The sequence below is a fragment of the Hyalella azteca genome, unplaced genomic scaffold (assembly GCF_000764305.2).
Source record: "Hyalella azteca isolate HAZT.00-mixed unplaced genomic scaffold, Hazt_2.0.2 contig9432, whole genome shotgun sequence".
NCBI lineage: Eukaryota > Metazoa > Arthropoda > Malacostraca > Amphipoda > Hyalellidae > Hyalella > Hyalella azteca.
In genome coordinates, this window is record NW_025939504.1 from 88,890 (window position 1) to 114,598 (window position 25,709).

Sequence of the window (25,709 nt, forward strand, 5' to 3'; positions counted from 1 at the left end):
ACAAGGGGTGGAAGGTCTCAATTATTCATCACCCACAAGGGGCGGAAGGTCTCAGATGTCCAGCCCGCTGAAACTGGCTCGAAAGAAGCAGCGTTAGCATCTCAAAGAGACGAAGTGAAAAGGAGGGACAAGTGACAAGGAGGGACAGGTGACAAGGAGGGACAGGTGACAAGGAGGGACAAGTGACAAGGAGGGACAGGTGACAAGGAGGGACAGGTGACAAGGAGGGACAGGTGACAAGGAGGGACAGGTGACAAGGAGGGACAGGTGACAAAGAGACGAAGTGACAAGGAGGGACAGGTGAAAAGCAACAGAAACAAAGACACTCGAACAAGAGGTCGCTTACATGAAGTTCAATAGCTTGGTATTTGAAGATATGCTCCTATCCTTATTATTTTCAAGGGGATTATAGCGAACATGTCTAGAAAGAGACTCGGTGTTATAACCGACCAGCGAACATGCGTGACATGCATATCCACCAACACGACATGTTCTCCACGATGATATATGTGATATATGTGCAATATATTGATGATATATGTGCAATATCATCAATTTGAAGGAAAATAGAATCAATTTCGAATGAAAATTTGAAAAATTACTGAAAAACTTCCACAAAACGACAAACAACCTCTTCAATTAAATCTACTGTACACTTGAAGGCCTTTCCAAAATAAACAGAAAGCGCAATATATTCTAAAATGTATTTATCTGACATGGGCAGATACTTAAGTATAAGTAACCTAGAACATTACTGAAGTGTTTTTTTAATCCATTAACTTTACACTATATACAAGTTTCAACTTCAGTCGTTAATTTAGGCCTATGTTTCTTCATTAAATACAATGGAGCTTACGTATGAAAAATACGGGTTAATGCAATTTTTTGAAGAATTTATAAACATTTCGTTATTCAAATAGTCCAATATAATTGAGAATCTTTCCCAGGAATATATTCTGGGGTGACAAAAATATGACAGGAATAAACTTTTGCCCACTTGAGAACCTTGTCAAACTATATGGTCGTCTCAATTTATTGGCTGCTAATTCGTACTATTATTGGCATTTAAATGTATTGCAGGTGAGAGTTTGTTCAAGTTTAACTTGATTACAAATGTGCACCTTTAAAAGTACGAATGCATTGCGGATGCAAGTAGCTGTGTTGGCTCGACAAGCGATCGTTAAATATATTTCATTTCAGAGTAATGATGGTAAAAAGACTTTTATTACGAGTCGATTTTGTCGAAAAAACGATTAATCAGAGTCAATTCAACTTCACATGTCAGCTGGAACCACATATATTAGCAGCGCCCGCAGTTTCCGCTAATACGAGTAGTACAAACATTTAATCTATAAACGAGTTATATATCACGAGACAATGTTAAACCTTAAGGCGAAAATTGGGTGGATCTCTGTCACGAGGTCTCCACACTCGACCATCCATTACACCTCAATAATGTGGCCTTCAAACAACTGTTGAACAATTGTCAACTACATCTGTTTCCGGTGACCTTTGCTTCTCTGCCATTTAAAATATAAAGAACAATGGCTTCTTCGTAAATTATCTATCACTGATAGTGACGATGATACAGACGCCTTACCACTAATCACATAGTCTACACATCAGGGTTTCTATGACTCAGAAAATGAATGGGTCATTTTGTCCAAATTTTTATTCACTTTATTACTGAAACCACGAGCACCCGCGCTGAAACGTCGTCTTTTTTAAGGGGTAAAAATGGTGTCAGAATGACACTCACGGGGCAAAAAGTGCATTGCTATTCGGACAAAATCTCACTCATTTCTCTGAGTGTACACGGTTAGTAGGGGTATAAATAGTATGATCAACATAACTGTAGTAGAAATTCGTTTTATTCCGACATGAACGGCACTATGAATAGATATTTACAGGGGCGGCCGGTTAGCCATCACAAGTAACTGTGTACGAAGCCTTTATTTCTCTTCAGCTGGCACTCGATGGCAGACTTGGAAACGTACAACGATATTTCATTCCAGTGCGAGTACTTGCGAATATATCAGTCCATTAAATAATCACGTGTATGTATAATTCCCGTTGAGAGTCCTCGATAATATACCTCCGTTGAGAGTTCTCATGAGTATACCTCTTAATCCGAGGTCTCAGGAGGATACCTTACCATGTGAGTACTCACAAGCAAACCTCCCAATAATGTGCGTTCTAAAGAGTACCGGTATGCCTTAAAATGGGATTCTCAAGACTATCCCTCTTAATTCGAGGTCTCAGGAGGATACCTTACCATGTGAGTACTCAGAAGCATACCTCCCAATAAGGTGAGTTCTAAGGAGTGTGCCTAAAAATGATAGTGCTCTAAGAGTATACCGCTGAATCGGATTTCTCATAAGTATACTTTTCACAGAAGCATACCTCCCAATAATGTGCGTTCTAAAGAGTACCGGTATGCCTTAAAATTGGAGTGCTCAAGAGTATACCGCTTTCTCATAAGTATACCTTTCACAGAGTTCTCACATCTGGACTGGCTACTGAATGCACATTAAAGTAGCTTCATATCCCGAAATCTGGCAATTATTACACAAGCAAAGGAGTTTCCAGCTGCATCCTCATGGGTCGTGGATGAAGAGAATTCCTCTTGAAGGAGAAGGATCGCTGCAGGACTTGATGAAGGCCGAGTTTATTCTCTCTGATGGAGTTGGTACAATAGAGCATCTCATTACTCAACAAAAATACAATAACACCAACAAAAAATTCACGAGACGAGAATTATATTTGAAAGTGAGATCAAAATGCTGTGCGTTGGTGATAGGTGAAGTATTATTTAAGATATCAAAATAAAAATCGAACGAAACTGATATATTGCCCATTAGCAAGTAACTAATTTATAACAAAAAAAAAAAAACTAATTTATATATGCCTACTGGGTTTCACTTGAAATCTCATAATTGGTGAAAGATGATGGAAGTTTTTAGACTTATTACAAGTTCAGGAGAAAAGCCGACATTGTTGAACATCACGAACGGATCACCAAACTCTTCGATAATAATAAAACAGTATTGCGGTGCTACGTGATTCCAAAAATTCCTGACTCGAACCCTTCCAAGCCTAAATACATTCGGTGAATAAATTTTGTTTTCAAAACCGAACGCGGCTTCTAAATTCGAGCTGTTTTCAACAGCATCGTGCATCAGCTGGCCCAAATAAGGGCGGATGAACGATAATCAGCGGCGGCGATCCATCGTGGCCTGGGACTGCTACGTCCCAAACATCGCCATTTGTAGGGTTAGATGCATTTATTCTTCATGGTATTAATTTTAATGATTAATACCATGAATATTATTATTATGTTCTTAATATTTCCTCACGTTATCAAGATATACCGCTCCTCATTGCTTGCATACGTGCAAGTAGGCAAGGAGGAATACGATGAAAAAAGTTAGCTTTAAATTAAAGCAAAATGATAACTTTTTAAATTTTGCTCACCGTAGCATTTTCGATAGCGATGTAGCAAAATTTCAGAAAACAATCAATTTCATCAATAATTTCATGTCCTCGTTCTGTATGCATAAGGGTATAATATCGTTGTTTAATTAAAACAAATATATTATATTTATTTCATAGTGTTGAATGATCAGACCTTGAAATTTTATAAGGAGTTAGACGTTCAGCAAGAGAACGCTAGTGACCAATGTTGAAAGTTCGCGTGCATCAGATCAGTGAGGTAAAGACGTACACACGATCGAAAGCACAACACAATGATCATGTATTAAAAAAAAATAATTTTGTACCTCATAGCAGAAATTCAGAAACGCGAGCGAAGACGTCACGAGTCGTTGCTGAAAATTATCCTCGAAAAAACGAGCAGTACAAACGCGAGTAAAATGATTTATCAGTTAGGTACATACATAAACCTGGCATGAATGGACGCAGTTGTCGAAAAAATGCCCGACAACTGCTGTACTTCCAAAACATCACGTCGATGATTTATAATTTTATATGAAGGCTTTCTCCTGTCAAGGAACTAACGGCAGAGGAGACAGGAGATCAGCTGTTCTCAGAGGTCCAGCTGTTGTTCTCAGAGAATAAGATGTTCTCAGAGGATCAGCTGTTTTCAGAGGATCAGCTGTTGTTCTCAGAGAATAAGATGTTCTCAGAGGATCAGCTGTTCTCAGAAGATCAGCTGTTTTCAGAGGATCGGCTGTTGTTCTCAGAGAATAAGATGTTCTCAGAGGATCAGCTGTTGTTCTCAGAGAATAAGATGCTCTCAGAGGATCAGCTGTTCTCAGAGGATCAGTTGCTCTCAGAGGATCAGTTGCTCTCAGAGGATCAGCTGTTCTCAGAGGATCAGCTGTTCTCAGAGGATCCGCTGTTCTCAGAGGATCAGCTGTTCTCAGAGCCGTTGTTGGTCATAGGCATGCAAAAGCGTGTGAGAAGCTTCACATAATTACGCTTGTCATGGGAGGGAACATTCAATATTGTGCCGTGAGGAATTTAATACTAAAAATGATATCGAGGATTCGCTGATGAAACTGCAGAATTTGTTGAAAAATTTTAATGGACGCCGATTCACTATTTTATTTTTGCACATCGAATAAACGCGTCAAGAGTCGTCGTAATTTGCTTCGAAATTGTAAATTATCAATCGTAACTAAACCAGTATTGGCTCAAAGAAAAATAAATTTTGAGAAACTAATAAGATAAACTGGACAAGAAAATCCGCGATTAGGTTGAATAGGAAATATCTTGTTCCGTGCTGGAAGTCCGTTGAACTGCAGCCCCTGGCAATAAATGTTTGTAAAACGAAATAGCTTTTGCAGCGAAATCTGGGGCCATACTTTCAAAACACGCTAAGTGAACGTAAGTACTTACGCTCTATTTTCTTGTCTATGATTGGCGGATTTTGCTTGAAAGGCCGTCAATGATTGGCTGATGAACTTACGATCTCTTAACTTTTTTTGATAGTATGGGCCCTGTAGTGCACGAATGCATCGAAAAAGCTTACCTTAGTCGTCACGGCTCTCAAACGCGCAGGCAAGATGCATGTCACTCATTATAAAATCTTATAAATACAATTCTCATTTGACCTATTACAACAAGAATTACATAAATAAGTTTACTTTTCAAGGCAATGCATTTAACGATAGGTACATTTCTACATGAGACGCATGCAAATAGAACGACGAGACATAAAAAGGCTTAAATTTTAATAGGATATTATCGACGAAATATATCAAACATAACGATAATCGACTTTTTTTTTTATTTTGTCAAAGTATAAACATTTCGAAAAAATATATCAGGTATTATGAGTTTTACTCCTAATAATTTTTTTTTCTAAATTATGATTCCATAGTACCGTAAATTTATTTTGAACAGGTTCCAAAAATTCAAGTTTTCGCAAAAACTTGTACGATGTAAAATAGCTCTCGTCATTCTAGCCACGCGCTAAGATAAAGAGAAAAATAAATCAACATAAAATGCAGACATCAAAATTCAACTTATGAATCAGGTTAAGAAATTCAGTTTAATATGAAAATGTCAACACGTCGCTGCACGTCAACACGTCACCGAACGTCAACACGTCACCGCACGTCAACACGTCACTGCACGTCAACACGTCACTGCACGTCAACACGTCACTGCACGTCAACACGTCACTGCACGTCAACACGTCACTGCACGTGTTGACACGTCATTTCAACTCACCGGCTCCTTGGTGAGGGCGGCGACGTGTCCATAGTTGAGGCCCTGACGGGAGGCGATGAGGTGGGCCATGTGCCCCACCGACCTGTGCACCCCCAATGGTCCCCCACCACGGGGGGGCAGGCCGGGGGAAATGCTCCCCCGAGAAGCGTTAAGAAGGTTCAGGGGTCGGGGCGGGGGTGAGGACCCCCCAGCAACATTGGGACCGTCGGGATGGTAAGGTCCCCCGAGGGGATCAGGAATTATCGGTCCTCGAGACGATGAATCTTCGTCGAATTCCGGCAACCCGCCAACACCATCGTTCCCCGCACCGCCATAATTACCCCCACCACCGCCACCACCATATCCACCAACCCCATTATTACCCCCGCCACCATTTGCTGGGGGAATATGTACCCCGTTACCCCCGGGGTTGTGGAGTATGGGGAGATCTTCCCCGACGGGGTTTGTCTCCTCAGGGGCCTTATAAGCGGCGCCCTGCTGGTGCTGCTGGCGCTGCAGCATCTCGCGGTGCTGCGCGTAGCTCAGCGGCTGCTGCTGCTCGTGCTGCAGTGCAGCAGCAGGTGCAGCATTGCTGCCCTGCTGCTGCTCCTTCAGCTGCCGCTTGCGTCGCTTGCTCCACAACTCGTGGCAGTCCTGATTGCGGGGGAGGGGAAAGGTGGAGGAAGAGTGGGTGGAAGATGGAAGAAGAGTAGGTGGAAGGTGGAGAAAGAGAAAAAGAAATCAATTAATGAATATCAATGGCAGCATTTAAAGCAAACAAATATTCTTGAAAACAATCGACATGCAAGCAATTTCATCGCAGTAGCTAACTATAAAGTTCAAAGCTCAATTGTATGCAAAACTAAAGCAACTGTTACATCGATTTGTGCAACCTTAAATGTTTCATAAATTTGTTTAATGATTGGTAGTAATACTAATACAATATCAACCCAAGCTATACATTAATACAGCTAGGTGCATCTCGCAACAGTACATTAATTTAGTTGAATCAAAACGGCGTAAAAATGATTTTCAAGTTTCTCTTTACAATCAATAACATAAAAAACTGGCAAATAACGAATGTTGACTTTGTATATCAACTTTCATTAAAGATGATCGGAAAATTTTGCGTCTCACTGATGACGGCAGTTGCTATTTAAATATTTTGATCAAAACAAATTTAGGGTAATGTTTATTCTTCACTGATCGGCACACCACAAATTCCGGAATCCGTTTTTTTTCTCACAGATATTATTCACCTAAAATTTTTAAAAATCCTAATAAACCTAATGGAGCAGTGCCAGTCTTTACAATGTACGACTGCTGTGACGTCTTGTACAGTAATCGTTCGTTATATCGCGTTTTGATTCATCGCAGGTTGTCAAGAGATATTAATCAGAAGTACCATTAACTAATGAAAACTGTTAATTTAAGCATAATTAATGCGAAAAATTATACACGGATCTTCGTAGGTTTCTGAGTTAGTTAATCGGGAGATTTTAGCAACATGCGGAACTCGACTGGTATAAATGACACTTAAAACAATGAACACATACTAAATAACTACAAAAGAAACAATAAGATAATTACAAACAGTCGATCAATTCGTCATCGCGGTCGAGGTTTGGAACCTAACACCTGCGATAGCTCAAGGATTACTGTATTGCAAACATTAACTTTCATGGCACACTTTGTAGTTTCATGACCCAGAGTTATAACTCATATCTCATTGTTTGCATTAGCAAGATGAACGCTGAAGGCTAAACAGTTATTTGTCTTTTCCGATCGCGGGCTATTTATCGCCACACACAGCGACAGAGTGATAATAAATTTGGTGGTGGATACATAAGCAAAATGAGTAGCCGTAGTACTAGTTGTGCTAGTATTTGTAGCAATATCGATGTAAAGATAAGGGCCTTCTAGCGCTTCAGTTATGGGACGGTAATGTAAAATGAGCTGTGGTTTGCGAGCGTTATTCTGCCATAGAAATCAGTGACAGTCGTACGGACCAGAGACAAGTTACCAAGTCTCTATGTATAATTAGGGTCAGAATAAATAGACCCTGTGGCAGAACCAGGGCGATAACATCTCATGTCAGGTCAAGTATTAAGATCATTTAATTATTTAAATCGCCAATTTACCAACAATTTAAAAGCAATGAAAATAGCGAAAAAATGAACCATTTCTTTTTAAGAGAAGAAGCTTCAAGGCCAGCTCCATCGTCAGTTCAAAATCCTAGAACACAAGTACAATCAATTAGGAAAGTAGAATTCCTATGTCAAGTTGAAATGCCAGTGACATATGTAGGCCGTAAGGATAAGGATATGTAGGATAACCGTAAGTTAAAGTAAGATAACCGTAAGTTAAAGTAGGATAACCCTAAGCTAAAGTTCTAATACCAACGTTACCAAGGTATGCGGACTGCAGTAATATGACCAATATTTTAAGTAACCGGAACATCTGTAGTTCAGGTTCTACTCTACAGCAGTTATCCCTCATTCTACGTCTTTTAAAACGTAGATCTCAACGTACACGGTCTCAGACTTACACTCCAAACTTTATTATCCTAACGCCGCTTCTTAGATTCACTCACTTATGTTCATTGTTTTCGATAGCACTTAGCACGTACATATCCACAGAATTTCGAGTTTACATGTTCATAAATAAACTTTTGCATTTACATGTCCATAGACGGACTTTTCAATTTACTTGTCTTGAATCCCCCACTCCTACCCTTTGAAAGTAAACGATAGCTTATGTTCTAAGATTTACCATCCAATTTAATATCTTATGCTGAATGATACGAGTGCTGATATATGCATAATGATGCATGACCCACTTTTCACTCAGCATGACCCACTTTTCACCCGGCATGACCCACTTTTCACTTAGCATGACCCACTTTTCCCCAGCATGACCCACTTTTCCCCCAGCATGGCCCACTTTTCACTCAGCATGACCCACTTTCTACCCAACATGACCCACTTTTCACCCAGCATGACCCACTCTTCACTCAGCATGACCCACTTTTTACCCAGCATGACCCACTTTTTACCAGCATGACCCACTCTTCACTCAGCATGACCCACTTTTTACCCAGCATGACCCACTTTTTACCAGCATGACCCACTCCTGCCCATGACTCACTTCTCAGGGTCTACGTTCTTAAGCCAGGGGCTGTTGAGGGCGTCGCCTGCGGTGATACGCTTACCGGGGTCCAGCCTCAGCATGTGGTCCAGCAGGGCCAGGGCCTCAGCCGGCATGCGGTCCTGTGGGACCACATTAAATGCTTAAGATGGTTGAGCATGTGGTCCAGCAGGGCTAGGGCCTCAGCCGGCATGCGGTCCTGTGGGACCACATTAAATGCTTAAGATGGGCTTCAGCGCCAGCATTGGTGAGAAAAAAACAGAAAAGAGTCTCTGAAGGCCTGTACATGTGCAGCGACTAGAGGGTAAAGAGTAGTAGTAGTAGTAGTAGGAGAGAGGTTTCTAGCGCTTCATATCAGTGTCGTCTATTTCGCGTCGAAGGTACAATATTCGGTTTGCAGGGTCAGGCTTCTTCATTGGTTTCAGGCTCGTAGCCTGATCCATCTGGTCTAGGGTGTATGCTTCTCTAGGGCTCGCAGCCTGATCCATCTGGTCTAAGCTTTATGCTTTTCTATTTCCAAGGCGCAGGTTCTATCCGTCTTCGGCTATTTCATCTCAACCAGGAACATGATGACACGAGTATGGTGTTTAGTCGGAGGTGTGGGTCTCTTCAGACCTATGTCATGGTGCCGTGCTAGATATCCGGCAGCAGGTTACACTCGATTATATATCGTCTGAGGTTGTCAGTCCCAAAGATGCTTCGGGGAACTTCTCTCAGCATCCTAGACAGCATTTCATTTGGGCTGAGAGCAGTGGTGTTGGGGTTGTAGCTTTGCCGGGTATCACTGTGGCTCGGGCATTACGCCATAACATGCAAGACCGTCAGGGGTACCAAACAATCATTGCAATACGGCATTGGACGGCGTTCGATCAGGTAGCTGTGAGTGAGGCGCGTGTGGTAAAGAGGAGGCTGGGTAAAGAGGAGGCTGGGTAAAGAGGAGGCTGGGTAAAGAGGAGGCTGGGTAAAGAGGAGGCTGGGTAAAGAGGAGGCTGGGCAAAGAGGAGGCTGAGCAAAGAGGAGGCTTGGTAAAGAGGCTGGGTAATGAGGAGGCTGGGTAAAGAGGAGGCTGGGTAATGAGGAGGCTGGGTAAAGAGGAAGCGTTGGTAAAAAAATGGGGCAAAATAAAACGAAGAGGCAGGGTCTAAAATAAAGCTCGGTGAACAAAGGAAGGGTAAAAAGATTCAGAGAGAAAAAAAAAAAAACAGGGGAAAATATGCAGTGTAGAATGATATTCAACGAAGGCAACGTGGCGAGGAGGACTGAATGTCCTAGCATGATTCAGACTGAAAGAAATTCATGTCAACCGGTCATTCACAACATTGACAGTTCATATGAATGAATGATACAGAATTCATGACTACGGAGTAACACGCAACACCATTCGTCTTCTCATTGCCACATCAGTGGCAGACACTTGTTTGTCATCTTGTATTTCACCAACAATTTGTATGAGTGGCCAGTGAATTTCTTGAAGAACGCGGATCACGACCCATGAATCGGCAGTACTCATAAGTAGCAATGTGTGTTTTAGTAACGTGTTGGGTAGCGATAACTATCGAAAATAGTTACGTCTTGAAACTTTTATTCGTCAATCACAAATGAGAAATCGCCGCTTCGTGAACTTAGTCCGCTAGGTATACATAAACTTCAGCCGCTACGTGTATTTAGGCCGCTACGTGTGCTTACGCCACTCCGTGAACTTAGCCCGTTACGTGTACTTAAGCCGCTACGTGATCTCATTACGAGCTATAACAGTTACGACTCCTGATGAGTAAGAGAATAAGAATGAAGTAATTATAGGCATTAATTACCTTGAAATCGTCAAGTATACGTCGACGGTAGGTTTTCTTAGGCTTCATGGTGGCCCAGCCTGCGAGCTTGACGATGTCGGGCCACTCGGCGGGCGTCGGGGTGCCGCACACGCGCGATATTACTTCCAACTGCATCGCTTCACTGTTGCCCTGTACATGTAATACATGATTAATGTCATGTGATTAATGTTATAACAGGTGATTAATGTCAGGTGATTAATGTTATAACAGGTGATTAATGTTATGTGACTATTGTGATAACAAATGATCAATGTCATGTGATTAATGTGATAACAGGTGATTAATGGCATGTGATTATTGTGATAACAGGTGATTAATGTTATGTGACTATTGTGATAACAGGTGATTAATTTCATGTGATTAATGTGATAACAAGTGATTAATGGCATGTGATTAATGTGATAACAGGTGATTAATGTCATGTGACTAATATGATAACAGGTGATTAATGCCATGTGACTAATATGATAACAGGAGATTAATGGCATGTGATTAATGTGAAACATGTGATTAATGTCATGTGATTGATGGAATAACAGATGATTAATGTGAAAACAGGTGATTAATGTGATAACAGGTGATTAATTTCATGTGATTAATGTGATAACAGGTGATTAATGTTATGTGACTAATGTGAAACAGGTGATTAATTTCATGTGATTAATGTGATAACATCCTCATTATTAGATGATATGAAGCTCAAGAATAACTCTGGGCATGCCGTCCCTAACTAACGTAGTCAAAGTTGGTTTTAATAAGTTGTAGAATTAATTACCTTCATTATAACCAAGGAATAAACAAATGCCTTTTACTTGACACACCTAGAAGAGAAGTGTTATTTTGGGAGGTGTATCACTGACATGTGGATTACTACAAAAAATAAAGAAAGACACTTATCTCACCTGGAAGAGAGGACGTTTCTGGAAGAGTTCCCCCAGGATACACCCGCAGCTCCAGACATCAATAGGAGTGCCGTAGCGTTCCTCCCCCAGCAGGAGCTCCGGGGGGCGGTACCACAGCGTGATCACTTTGTTCGTGTACGGCCGCTCGTTGGTAGAGGAGTACAGGCGCGCTAGACCAAAGTCTCCGAGCTTAACTTGACCTCTGAACGTGCGAATGAGAGATTTAATACAATATTCAACAATATTTAAATGCTTAAGATATACTCAAATATTTAAGAAATAAAAATTATTTTGGTTAAGGAATACAGACGGGCTAGATCAAAGTCTCCGAGCTTAACTTGACCTCTGAACGTGAGAATGAGAGATTTAATACAATATTCAACAATATTCAACAATATTTTAACTACTTTAGATATACTCAAATACTTCAGAAAATCAGAAATCAAAAATTATTTTGGTGCAGGAATACAGGCGCACCAGACTGAAGTCTCCGAGCTTAACTTGACCTCTGAACGTGAGAATGAGAGATTTAATACAATTAAACAATATTTAAATAATTTTGATATGGTCAAATTACTTCAGAAATAAAAAAAAATTGGTTGAGAAATACAGGCGCACCAGACCAAAGTCTCCGAGCTTAACTTGACCTCTGAACGTGAGAATACAAGATTTAATAAAATTAAACAATATTTAAATACTTTAGGTATATATACTTAAATATTTAAGAAATAAAAATTATTTTGGTTGAGGGATATAGACGCACCAGACCAAAGTCTCCGAGCTTAACTTGACCTCTGAACATAAAAACGCAAGATTTAATACAATTCAACAATATCTAAATACTTTAGATATAGACAAATACTTCATAAAATAAAATTTATTTTGGTCATACCGAAGTCTCAGAGTTGAACTTGACCTCTGAACTTATGAACTAACTTGTTATTCATAAGGATGTAACATGATTCACTTGTTATTCATAAGTAAGTATATATCATGACTCACTTGTTATTCATAAGGATGTTACTGCACTTAATGTCACGGTGCAGGAAGTTCTTCTTATGACAATAATTGAGTCCCTCCATGAGCTGGCGCATGATGCTCGCGTTGTGTGTCTCCGTGAACTCCACCATGCCGGACTCCAGCAGCCCCATCAGGTCGTGGTCCAGGTACTCGAACACAAGGTAAAACGAACCTTTGTCCTGTACAATGAATAATTTAATTAAAGGTCACCATTAGAATAATGACCAAAGCAGGTCACAATTAGAATAATAACCAGCCCGATACATCACCATTAGAATAATGACCTGCGCGATACATCACCATTAGAATAATGACCTGCGCGAAACATTACCATTTGAATAATAACCTACGCAATACATCATTAGAATAATGACCTGCGCGATACAGTACCATTAAAATAATCACCTACAAAATAGCTAAGGTATTATAAGTATAATTGCTTGTCCCTATAGTCCTATACGGTACCGTATATCATAAGAAGAAAGCAATTATATGTATGGAGTAGTTGTGTCCTGCATCTGTAAGATGGTATCCATCACATGATTGGTATTTCTCTCCCATGAACATCCAAATAGATAATTATTTTTCTACACAAACATCAAGTACCGTCTTATAAGCATATTATTTTTCACTGACATGTCTGAAGTCAGTGGCGTCCTGCTTGTCCGTGACGATCTCCTTGAGGTTGACGATGTTGCTGTGGTGAAGCTGCTTCAGGATTTTGATTTCCCGCACGGCCGTGATCGGGAATCCTTCCTTCTCGTTCTCCAAACGCACCTTCTTCAGCGCCACCATCTCATCCGTTACTGTTGATACACATCATTTTTTATTCAAAACAGAATGTTCCTGAATTAGGTACTGTCAGAAGCTAATTATATTATAAAGCCTAGAAATTCAGACTAAATGTGTCGGCCCAGATCTGCGTGATGATATCAAAGATAGCAAACTGCATAATTTTCAAGTTGACCTCGTACTGACTACTGACTATTTTCATTAGACCTGAATTACCAAAAAATTTATATGTACTTCCAACAATTTTATACTCGCTATAAAAAGTAACATTTACTACTAAAAATTTGATATCTGCTTTCAAAAAATTGTATATTACTACCCGAAAATTGATATATATAACCAATAAATTTAGACTCACTATAAAAAATGATAACAATAAAGTACTGGGAGACTTACAAGAATCCTTGGGGCGCGCCTTGTAGACGTGGCCATAGGTTCCCTCCCCGATCTGTGCGATGATGTCGAACACGTCGACGCATCGCTGGCTCCACGCATCGTCCTGGTGCGAGCGATCTGTCCTGCGTTTATTTAATATCTTGGGCCGGGGGAATGACTGCAGGCTGCCCGGCCTGCCTTTGGGGGTGGGTAGGCCGTCAACAGCACCTTTACGCAGGCCGCTAGACTTGGAGCGTAGGTTGTGCACTTCTAATCCAGAGGGAGAGTTGCTTCCGCTTAGAACTGGAATAACGGATTAGAAAATGAGATAATGAAGACGAGACGGAAGTTATATTAGTGTATTAAAGCTATCAAGACATTGATCCATCATCAATTTATGAATGAGCAAAAAGTTTACGTATATTGAATTGAATACGTATATCACATTTCAATAACTGTTCATTACTGGTACCAGGGCAGATGATCCAGAACTGACTAAAAACATGTCAATACAGACGCATCAGGAAAACTAAATAATGCAGACCATAGCCTCTAACTGTGAAATTCTCTTAAAATTCAGGTTAAACCTCTTGAAATTCAGGTGAAAACTCTTGAAATTTAGATTAAACCTCTTGAAATTCATGTTAAACCTCTTGAGATATTCAGGTTAAACCTCTTGAAATTCAGGTTAAGCCTCTTGAAATTCAGGTTAAGCCTCTTGAAATTCAGGTTAAGCCTCTTGAGATATTCAGGTTAAGCCTCTTGAGATATTCAGGTTAAGCCTCTTGAGATATTCAGGTTAAACCTCTTGAAATTCAGGTTACAAACCCTAGATACTGACCAGGAGGCATGGGCAGGTCTTTAGTGAGGCTGATGCGCGTCTTCTTAGTTTTCTCAGAGACGTCAGAGTTCGGGGAGGAAGGGGAAGGTGGGGACTCAATATCTTCAAGATTAATCCCAGGCGGAAGAGGAAGTTTTGTGAGGTTTGTAGTTCTCTTGCTGGGCGTCGTGGTGGAATTGCTCGGAATTTGGGTTGAGTTATTTAATTGGTTATTAGGTACGGCCGGGACAGGGGTCTGGATATGACCAGGTGGTCTGTCAATTGGAGGGTCTACTACAGGTACTGGAGTCGTTGCTGAAGGAATAGGTGGTCTAACGTGCTTATTATTTACAGGAGTTTGAGTTGTGTTGGGTTCAGGGGTTCTTACAACAGGGTTTGCAGTAGACCCATTAGCTAAGGTGTGTGACGAGCCCTCCACGTTGACCGGGTTCTCAGCTCCGTCTAAAATAGTAATAACTCCAGCCTCGTTCACTGAAGTGTGGATGTCTTCATCAGCAAATACGCCATTCGGTCTAGAAGAACCTTTATCACCACCGATGGTTTGTCTGGAAGAAGATTCTTTATCTACAGCATCATCACCATCTCTAGTCATGACTTCCTTGAGTTTGCGTGCATTTTTCTTAGATTTCACAAGCTCGGCAAAGAAACTTGTGCTCGACATGTTGTTTTCTCGCGCAAACCGATGGGCTTCGATTTGTGGTCGTCGAGATGAGCTACGATCTGACGAAGATGTGGAGCTGGACGAGGAGTGACGGCCTCCCTTGCTGGGGTATCTGGAGCTGCCTGCTGGGGAGGCTCCAGTCGTGGGTACCCGTGATCCCTTAGATGGGGGAGTGTATGGGGAACGTCGATGTCGGGCACGGGACCGAGATGTGGAACGCGATCCTCGTCGCCTTCTGTCAATAGGGATTCTATTTTATGACCGTTGGATGCGTAACAAAAATTTAACAAACTATGATGTAGCCTTCTATAAATATTTACATGTCAATTTTTCATTCACTTAGCCTTCCATCATTTTTCAATTTTCATCAGGATAAAATCAAACTGAGTGATGGAGGAATGACCGGTGATTATTGAAATAAGAAAATTAGGTGTGAAATATCGAACGACGTGTTCAAATGATATTGAATAAATACTAAGCAACTTTTTATTGAATAAGCTTATTAAAAAAAACCAAAGTAAGACTGGTTATTCAATGAATAATTACACATTACATATGTCGCAGGCAGCGCACAGTCGTGGCCTGTGACTGCCACGCCCCAAAACACATAGAGGATACAGAAAAAAATTAATATTTCCTATACTACATAGAAGCCATAACTACGTACCAAAAATCAACAGTAATATATAAATATATAATCATAATCTAAGAGGATATTGTGCTCACCTGCCAGGTGATCTGCTTTTGCTTTTACTGCAGGAATTCCTGCGCTCCTTCTCACGCTTCCTCCTCTTGCGTTCCTCCTTCTTGGAGAGATGTCGTCCCCGGTCACCGTCCCCATCAGTTGCTGGTGGGGACACCCGATGAGCCCCACGATGTGATGACCCCAAGTCCACACTGGGGTAATTACTACTCTGTGGTGATGGTGCACCACCCATCAACGGGTGGTGGTGAGGGCTGTGGTGACGGGAGCTCGAGCCACTGCTTATGGTGATCGTGGGGGCTCTGTTGGCCCCAGTCAGAGGAGGAGTGTGGGGGCGACGGGAGCTGCCATAATTTCGGGTGAGGGAATCACTGCTTATGTTAGGGCTTAGAGGGGGAGTTCGGCGGTAATTCACTTCGCGTGGCGACAGCGGGACACGATCCCCGTAGGCCCGGGGACTTGCAGGTCGGGACTTGTGAGAGTCTTGCGGATATCTGACCGTGTCATCAGAACTGCCGTCCACATTGTCATGTCCAGGGCTGCCATGCTTGTACTTCTTCTTCTTTTTTCTCTTGTGCATGGTGGGGCTGTATGATCTATCTGTACGTTTTCTCTTGCGCTCGTGTTTCTTTTTCTTCTTGTCTCGATGTTCCTTCTTACGAGACCTGGCGCCATAATCCCTGGCTTCATGATCAGGACTTCGGGATCTGTGATGATCGTCTCGACGTCGGGCGCTACTGTTGCCGTAGTACTGCGGATCCCGCGTGCGGTCAGGGGACATGGTTGTGGGGTATGGTACCAAGGAATGTACGGGGATTACAGATCCTTGGGGTAAGGTAGAACCAGGCAAACTACCGCTATTGGTATTGTCACAGTGACCTGGCAATCGCTGCACTGGCTGTGGGTTCACTCCAAGGCTCCTAGGAGGTGAATCGACTTCACCCTCACTTAGATTTTCTGGACAGCTTTGTGAGGAGTTGAAGGCGCTTAAAGGAATTGGAGGAGTGTGGGAAGACAGGGGAGTGTAGTTAGAGAGAGGAGTGTGAGGTGTGGTGCTGAGGTCACTCTTACTGAGTATTGGGTGTGGTGGGGTTGTAGGTTCCCGATATACTGGGGGTGAGGGATAGGATGAATTGAGCAGAGGTCTGGGGCTGTCAAGGGCGTGGGGTTTGATTGAAGGATGAGGGGTAACGTGGGGAGGAAGAAGAGGATCAACAAGAGGATACCTGCGCACAAGAGGAGCGGTGGTTGTGGAAGTTGAGGCGCGATGCTGCAATATTGGACTTCTGCTGGGGCTGTCAGAAATTTCCCCAGCTTCAGGCTCAGAAAATTCCTCAGAGCTCACATCCGAATATTCAACAAGGGATTTGTCTTTAACAGACGATGACCTGGACTTGCTGGATTTGGGTTTCTTCTGTGGTTCAGGGGATAAGGATATGTCTTTTTCTTTGTTGTCTATAGGATCTAGAGTCCTAGTATCTGGCGGTGGCTGGAGACCAGGCTTATCGTTGGAGTTGGAGGGAGGTTCACTTAAGCTAGATATACAGGAAGAATCACTACGTGGGGCTTCTACTACACTAGAATCAGTTATAAGGTTACAGGTCTTACTATCACTGCTGTTAGTAAGAGGGGGGACTAAAGAAGTGTTAGTGGTTGTGTTACTGGAGGTTTTGGCACTGCCTGCATTAGTTTTGTGTTCAAGAGCGTCTTCATCAGAGAGAGAAGAGAAGCTCTCATCAGATTCAATAGCTTCATGGATACTAGGCATTGCCGCTCAGTTCAGGAACCCTGGACCTGGTTACCTGCATAAATAAAGCAAGATTAAATTAAAAACGAGTAAATAAATTGGTTTTTGCAAACAAAAAATGAGCAACAACTAACACTTTTTTGGTATCAAAAATTACTTTCAGATAGATACTAAATTCTTGGCATTAGGGTTGTGTAATTTAGAAGTTTAGATCATATTTGGTCCACCTTTGAAAAATATGAGTGCAAGGAGTAACATTTATTCATAGATGCATGTATGTATACTATACATGCTGGTATATACTATGTTTGTACAGGTAACAAGCCAAGGAATGTTTAATATACAATAGTTATTCAAAGAAATATATATGTGGAAATTGTGAAACATTTATTTATGCAAGGATGCTTTTTCATTGATTTAAAATAAGTTATGAAAAATGGACTATGATATGTGTAAACAACTCTCAAGTATACAAGTTTTGAGCTTAATATCCAAGATCATTGAAGACATTTCTTGTATCTAGGCTGTTAAACTTCATCAATTACTTCAGGTGGAATTGTTAATCATAGCAAATAAAAGATACACATCAATTTTGTCTTGAAATTGACAGAAATACTAGTGATTAATTGCAGCAAATGAAAGATGAGAATCAACATCAAGAAATCAAGAAATTACTAACCAAGGTACACCAGCAGTCAAGGCAGAGGACAACACAAGCAACGCAGGAGCAGCACTGCGCTGAGAGGTCAAAGATATCAGTGATGCGAGCGGACAAGCCACCATCGTCATCTCAGCTTCAACTTCTTATTACACCTGAAACCAGAAAAAATTAAATTGCAGGACTTACATTATGAGAAAAGCTTCAACAGTAACAAGATTGTAATACAACTTTTAACAAACATAACAGAAGTGAGGAATTCATGAGGTATTTATCATTTTCCAATAAAAGCTGGTACAACTAACAATGCTAAGTGTTGGTCAGTGTGACCAACATTTTCAGCACCACTACTTCATTCACAGCCTAATTTCTACCTCAGATAGCAGCTACCGGTAGCATTGATAATATAATGGCCATAGGTATATGTACCAATCCAGCCATATAGGTAATGGCTGGACCTAAAATACCATATACAAATATATTTTAAAAGCAGTGCCTATATCAGTCATGATCATTAACTGAAAGCAGTACATAAAATCTGTTACATGCAATATCCAAGCTCTTGGAGACAGTTGCTTGTGTAAAAAATATGCAGCTGCAAACTTGCAATCATCTGATCTTTCATGTTTCATGAAAAGGTTGATTGATAACATGGTAATCAATATGTATTTATATACAGATATATAGGTAGGTAGTATATATATTTGTAGTATATATATTTATAGTATCTTTGAATGACAAAACTGCTTTTAACCATAAATATGGTTGTTTAAACAGCTATTCTCAAAATTTTTGTCATTTATCCTAGATTGGTTTGGTCAATTGACTTCAATAGAACTTGCATTAGGTACTCATGGACATGCATAAATTTAAGGTTCAGAGAGCATTTAAAAAATCTTGAAAAACCACCAATATCCTAATATAGATGAAATTATTTCACAAATTCCACTAAATACCACTCAATTCATCACCTTAAAATGTTGTTGGCCCCAAAATGTTACCATTATTGTGTAGTTGTTGCCATAACTGCCTAAACCTTCTAAATTTTTGTTAAAAATACATGAAAAGAGGTATTTGAAGATGAATGTACTGGCAAGATTGTCTGAAGACATAAAATGATGAAGAGTTGCCAAAGATCTATAGATATTGTGCTTGCTCTCTGCACCTTAGACATTTATGGGGTGATTTTTAATTTTTGGGTAAAAGCTAGGTACCTTCAAATAAGACATATGTAAGTGTATGTATATACCTATATGCAAAAACCTTGGGCTGAGTACTAAAAATATTAAAATGGGTAATTTGGGGCTTGATGTGCAGAAAGCATTTTGTAATGATTGTTATGCTCAACAGCATTATTTGGTCAACTCTCACTTGTAAATGAATGAATGAATTTTAAATTATGACCATGCCATCTTTACAAGGAATTTTTTTTACTGGCTTGGCTGCCTTATGCATGCATTGCCACAAAGGGCTTCAAGAAAAGTTGTTATTGCCTATCTTGAGTAACAGAACATTGACAATAGTTTTATATGCATGATCTCAAAATTTCAGTGGTTGGGATTAAGATGCCAAGGATCCAACGAGAGGCCCACAGAAGAAAGACAATAACACAGCAGTGCTTTGCGCAACATAGTAGTAGTAAAACATGTGAAAATCTTTTTACCAAAATGATCTTGACTGTTACATATATGGTACCACAAATGTTACATACATTCCTATAAATTTTTGTTCTCCAATTTGTAGGGTTGCTCATCTATAAAAATTAATCCAGTTTTCATCTAAGGGGAAACAAATGCTGCTGGAAAGGGGAAACAGAGGCTGCTGGAATGGCCAACTCTTGGTCTTGGTCAATTCTCTGGACTAACTTTGATGGAAATAAAAAATTAGAATTTTTGTGTTTTTCTTTTGTATTTCATTGATACTTATAGATAAATATATAATTTTTTACTTGGTTTCATCTTTCAAGAAAACCATATATATTCTATCATTAATTAAAAATATTAAATTTTTTACATACCTACAAAAATCCCTTGATAGTGGATTTTACTTCACTGTTCCCTATAGCCACTTGTGGCTATAGAGAACCCCTATCTGACAACATGGTAACACCAATGTTTATATTATAGGTATCAAGTACTGTAATTAAAATCATGAAATGCCTCTTAAGTGAAGATAAATATTCTCTGTTTCATTTGCAGGTTAAAATTAAAGATTTGGCACAATGCATGAGCACAGCATGGAAAATGAAGTTTGAAGTTTTGAAAATGAGTTTGCATGCAAAAAAGACTTTCCATGGCTGAAAAAGATAATCATGGCTATAAAAAAATGAACTCTTAGCTCAAAAATCAGTTTGAGAGCAAGAAGAAAAAGGTTATTCTCTGCTATGCCACTATGGTAAGCAACTATGCAATCATGATGCAATTCTATAGTTAATATAAAAGAACGTGGTATTTTGAGATTTTGAACCAATACTCAATGTTTACAGACCAGTCCACAGCACACTAGCACCACCTCTCACAAGACACAGCTGCATACTAAATAAACAAAGGGAGATAACAACAACAAAAGTTCCGCAAATCAATGGACAGGAAATTTGAATTTTTTTTAATGAAAGTACTTATTGAAGTAAGGTTTTAAGTTATTAAATGCCTAAAAAATATTAAATGCCTGTTTCTCCATTACTAGTCTCCTATTAAATGCCTATTCCTCTATTACCAGTCTGTAATTAGTCTTTCTGTGAAAATTTTTTTGAGTTAAAGAAATAAGAGAAATATATTATTTATATGAAATTATACTTATTGTAGCTCAACAATTTTATTTGTTGATATATAACAATGACAAGTTCTAATTATTCAATTCTATAAAATTTATTGAAAAGATAAGCACATTTCAAGCCTAGAATGGCCCAAAACACATTCCTAAAAATAATTGTTTTGTGACGTACCTATCATGTGTGATATCACTTGCAATATTTATCGCATGTGACATCACTGCAAGATCCTGTCTCCAACTCTTTAGTTGCATTTGAGCATGGGGAAGATGGCAGCTTGTCCTGCATTTCCCAGATATTAATATTTTCAATTGTGATATGGTGAATATTTTTTATTGAGATACGGAGAATATTTTTGACTGTGAATTATGAATATTTTCAATTGTGGTATGGTGAATATTTTTGATTGTGAAATTATAAATATTATTGATTGTAATACTTTACAGTTCTAATGGGTTGAGAAGCGCAGTTCAAATGTCTTTAGCACTGATGGCGTGAACCATGAAGCTTGAAATATGAACAAAAGAGTAAAGTGTGCTCGAGTTGAAGTTGTAACAGTAGCCTGTGCAACCTACATAAGCATGTCATGGTCATTTTATCAGTCATTGTTGGCATTTTGCAATCTTCAGGAGCAAAAAATTTTGCTATTCAATTCTTTATTTTTTAATCTACTTTATGGATCATGATTCGTGTGTGTTGAAGGAAGGAAGTGTACATGTACATTATATTGTATTGCTCTGCCAACTTTAATAAAATGGCTACAGGCTACTTTGACAACTGACACTTTTAAAGTTGTACTTCATTTTGAATATGAAAATCAAGTAACAATTAAATTGTAAAATATTTATTTGAAGTTAAATTTTGATTTAATATAAGAATTTTGGGCAAATATTTATCTATGATCCAAAATTAAATTATTTAAATTCCTAACATTGCAGTCCTGTCTTCTGTCACTACCCCTAAAACCGGACCCTTTTTGTCAAGACCAATAAGTACTGCCGATCCTAGAATTGCACCATGTATAATGTATTTGATCATTAACAAAACATTATGTAGATAGTCATTGCGCAGGTGATTTTGACGGCCACTAAAAATTATGCCGATTGAGATGTTTGTGGACCACAAAACCAAAATCAAAGAAAAATACAGGATCAAACCAAAATACAGGACTTTGTAGTTGCAAAATTCATACCTACTAAAAGAATGAGATAGGTAATTCAATTTAAAGCTGCACAACATTGCAAAAAAAGCATTAAAAAGATTTGAAATACAAGTATCATGGATACCTGCATCATCATAGACATTGAATAAAATTTGAAACCAGATAAGGAAATTTAAAATGACATGCTATGTAAAAAAACCTCTAGTTTGTCATCCATCCCAATATGTTATATAAGGCAGATAGGGTAAATGCGGTATATTCCGACATCGTGGGTAATTCTGACACTTCTCGACTTTTTTCCCTTATATCAAGCTTCTTCTTAGTTCCATGCATTCGTTGATAGTTGAAATAGTCACATCATACTTTTGAGCGCCATACTATTGCCGAAACACTAGGTCTGGGCCATCTGGCGGGAAAATGTTGAGATCCAAGGAGAGACAGTGCACGTCACCAGTGATAACATCGAAAAATGTGTCAAAGTTGATAGTTGACCTTGCTCTACAAAATAGTGATAGACTGTTTGTGTAGAAAGAATATTATGGTTTGAGACTTTTAAATACGCCTGTGAATTTTATTAGGAATCCTTTAAGTATACCTTGTAGGTATACCTTTAAGTATACCTACAAGTATAAAGGTATGTATACCTTTAAGTATACCCCTTTAAGGTACTTGTATTTGCTGATTTCAAGTGGTAAAAAATTAATAGACGATTAAGTTAAAACCAAGAAACGGTTTTACACATAAAAACTAATTCCGACACAGATTGGGAATTAGACACACAGCTCGTTCCAAGCTGTATGCCAAAATTAAAATGTTCTTAATTAAAAGCTTAATAGCTCTTAATTAAAAGCCTAATTAAGTACCTAGTGTTCAATATTCAATAGTGTTCTAATTCCAAGCTGTGTCCTGTGTCGTATTCCAATACAGCTCACACAGCGATCGCCGATTGGAATTCGAACACAAGAGTGCCGGCATTACGAATTAGTAGAGTTTGAAGCGCGGCCGGAATTAGTCTCACAAAATGCCAAATTTAGTCACAAAGTGTCGGAATATATGGATTTGGTAGGTTTGCATTCTAAAGGCTTTTAAATAAATATGGCAACATTTTGTGACGTTTCATTGTTGCCTGCGTGTAGTGCGGTGTTTTGAGAGTGACGTAAAGCAAACAGAACTTGAGTTGCATGTACGGTGTATTTTTTATAGCCATTCATTTCAAAGTGTCGGAATATACCGCATTTACCCTAGCAGAATTCTCCCAAATTTATGGAACTGCAATTTTGGGAAATTGTATGCATAAAAACTATTTTATTATGCAAGATTTTTAAAATCATTAGCGAATTATAGCTTTATTTCCTTTTAACACAGGAAATTTGGCAAGGCCATAAATTGAGTAGAATTGACTGAGGGCATAAGCCCAAATTGCAATATTTGGCAGAAGTTTCCCAAAATTACAATTAAAAAATAATTTCACAGGCAATTTACAAGAACAACAGATAAAAACAGGTTTTTTTTTGTAATTTTATAGAAGAAATTAAGACAAGGTTGTAGATATGGGAGTTCAGGGAGAAATGGGTTAGATCCATGAGCTTGTTTTCCATTCAAATAGGTGGCTTCAACCAAGTGGCAGAGCAAAGAATTTTTCAGATTCTTTTCAAGTTTATTATTAAGTCCTATAACTCATAAGAAGACCTTTAAAGTATCATGGATACTTGGATAGGCTACAACCATTATGATTATCATGCAACAAAAGAAATTTGTTTAAATCTTAAATAGATGAAAAATTAAAAATGAACAGATTCTAAAAAATCTGTGGTAAGTATGGTTTCATACCCTTCTGCCAAATTTTTCACTTTGATTTTGACCAATTTTCCAAATAGTTTGTATTTGCCAGTGTTTGGGATTTGGGTACTGCTCTAGCATCTAATCTAGCCTCCAGTGAGTCCAGGCTAGACCCCTCACTGCCCACTGGGCCCTCAGCCTCCTCAGGCTCTATGCTCTAGCATAATTTATCTTACAAAAATCAAAACACTGCCTATTGCATAATTTTGGCCACAATTTCAGAAAAATGGACTGTGAAATCATAACTTTAATCCACAATGATTGAAGAATCCTGCCAAATTTTCCAGTTCTTGTCCAGTTGTCCCTATGCAATTTTTTAAATAAAGGCTACCAGCTACGGCTACACTACCTAACTGTTGCGATGAAAATTCAATAGGTTTAAAAAATTCTACAAAATTTATACATACCACATTCACATATTCTTCTATCACAGCTTGAAGAGTGACCAAAAATTGTAAACAAATGCTCAAGCCTCAAACAACAAAGATGTCCAAAGCTCGAGTTCCCCAGCCACGGACGTGCAGCAAAAAATCACTCCATTTATTGAAAATGGGACTACAGATTAGAAAACAACGTTAATAAAAGTACAACTAATCACTTTTAACATTGCACAGCACACACATCACGTTTGATATATCACTTCTGAAGTTCTGACGTAGGGGTGCCCGGGTGGTCGGTTGGAGACTTTTCGTTCTTAGCAGAAATGTTCAGCAGTTTCGAGACACGCGTTCATTACGGCATGTGTTATAATGCAAATTTTGTTGGTGTTCCTACATAATTTGTATTCTTTTTGAACAGAATGTATCAGCAAGTACTCGAAAAACCTAATATTTATGACTTCAGCAAAATCTATAGTGCGTTGTTTGTAAAATGTGTGTTTATTTGAGGAGTAATATCATAATGGCCGCATACATGAAGTCGGTTTTCTTCTCTGAACATTCTGCTCGAATACCCTAAATTTCAGCTTCTGAATGTGTTTTAGTGAAGCGCCCTCTAGCATATAAAGTTAGCAAAACTGTCGCAACTATTCAACAGAAGCATTTTTTCTTCAAATTATTTTGTAGCTTCGAGCTTCAAGTTTTATATTACTAATCGAAGCAATACATAATTAATTATAAGATGGTAATCTATATGTACGAAATTGATTAGTCAATTTGCTAGAACATTTTTAGTTAATTGTTATTTTTGTTTGCAGATTAAAAAATTATTCTGATAGCAAAGTAGAATAGATTTTCAACAAATTTATTCATTTTTCTGTAATAATAAATTCGTTTATTGAGTATTTTAAACTCTCATTCGGACGTTCATCGAGTAAACGACAAAATCACCAATATCTTGATAGATAACACGACTTTTTACATTAGAAATAGTTGTTTCATCAGGCTATCAGCAGAATGTAAATTCTGAAGTTACAATGCAATTCACATATCAAGCGCAAATGTCGAATTCCAGACGAGAGTCGACCTGCAATCTAAATCATGATAATTCAAGACATAGAAAATGTTCAACAAGATGATCACATTCTTTAGGACATGAAGCTGTAATAGCAAATTTTCTAGTTTAGAAAATTTTTGGTTATAGTTG

The 25,709-nt window shown here is 39.0% G+C and overlaps 1 protein-coding gene across 1 annotated transcript; it reads right to left on the minus strand.

Moving 5' to 3' along the window:
- Positions 1-304: 304 nt before the first annotated feature.
- LOC108675227 (cyclin-dependent kinase 12) lies at positions 305-25,043 on the minus strand. The gene is made up of 13 exons (XM_047882022.1): positions 24,533-25,043; positions 18,376-18,509; positions 15,973-17,751; positions 14,586-15,481; positions 13,766-14,047; positions 13,214-13,383; positions 12,560-12,756; positions 11,558-11,759; positions 10,635-10,784; positions 8,824-8,945; positions 8,144-8,155; positions 5,698-6,349; positions 305-2,677 (listed from the first exon to the last, which is right to left on the minus strand). The coding sequence occupies exons 3-13, from the start codon at positions 17,715-17,717 to the stop codon at positions 2,669-2,671; spliced, it is 4,437 nt and encodes a 1,478-aa protein (XP_047737978.1). The 5' UTR covers positions 17,718-17,751; positions 18,376-18,509; positions 24,533-25,043; the 3' UTR covers positions 305-2,668.
- Between the last annotated feature and the right edge of the window lie 666 nt (positions 25,044-25,709).

Coding starts and splice junctions, on each gene's coding strand:
- LOC108675227 (XM_047882022.1), bottom strand. CDS start 17,717: ATGCCTAGTATCCATGAAGCTATTGAATCTGATGAGAGCTTCTCTTCT. Junction 15,482..15,972: donor AAAAGCAGATCACCTGGCAG/GTGAGCACAATA, acceptor CCCTATTGACAG/AAGGCGACGAGGATCGCGTT. Junction 13,384..13,765: donor GGCGCGCCCCAAGGATTCTT/GTAAGTCTCCCA, acceptor GTGTATCAACAG/TAACGGATGAGATGGTGGCG.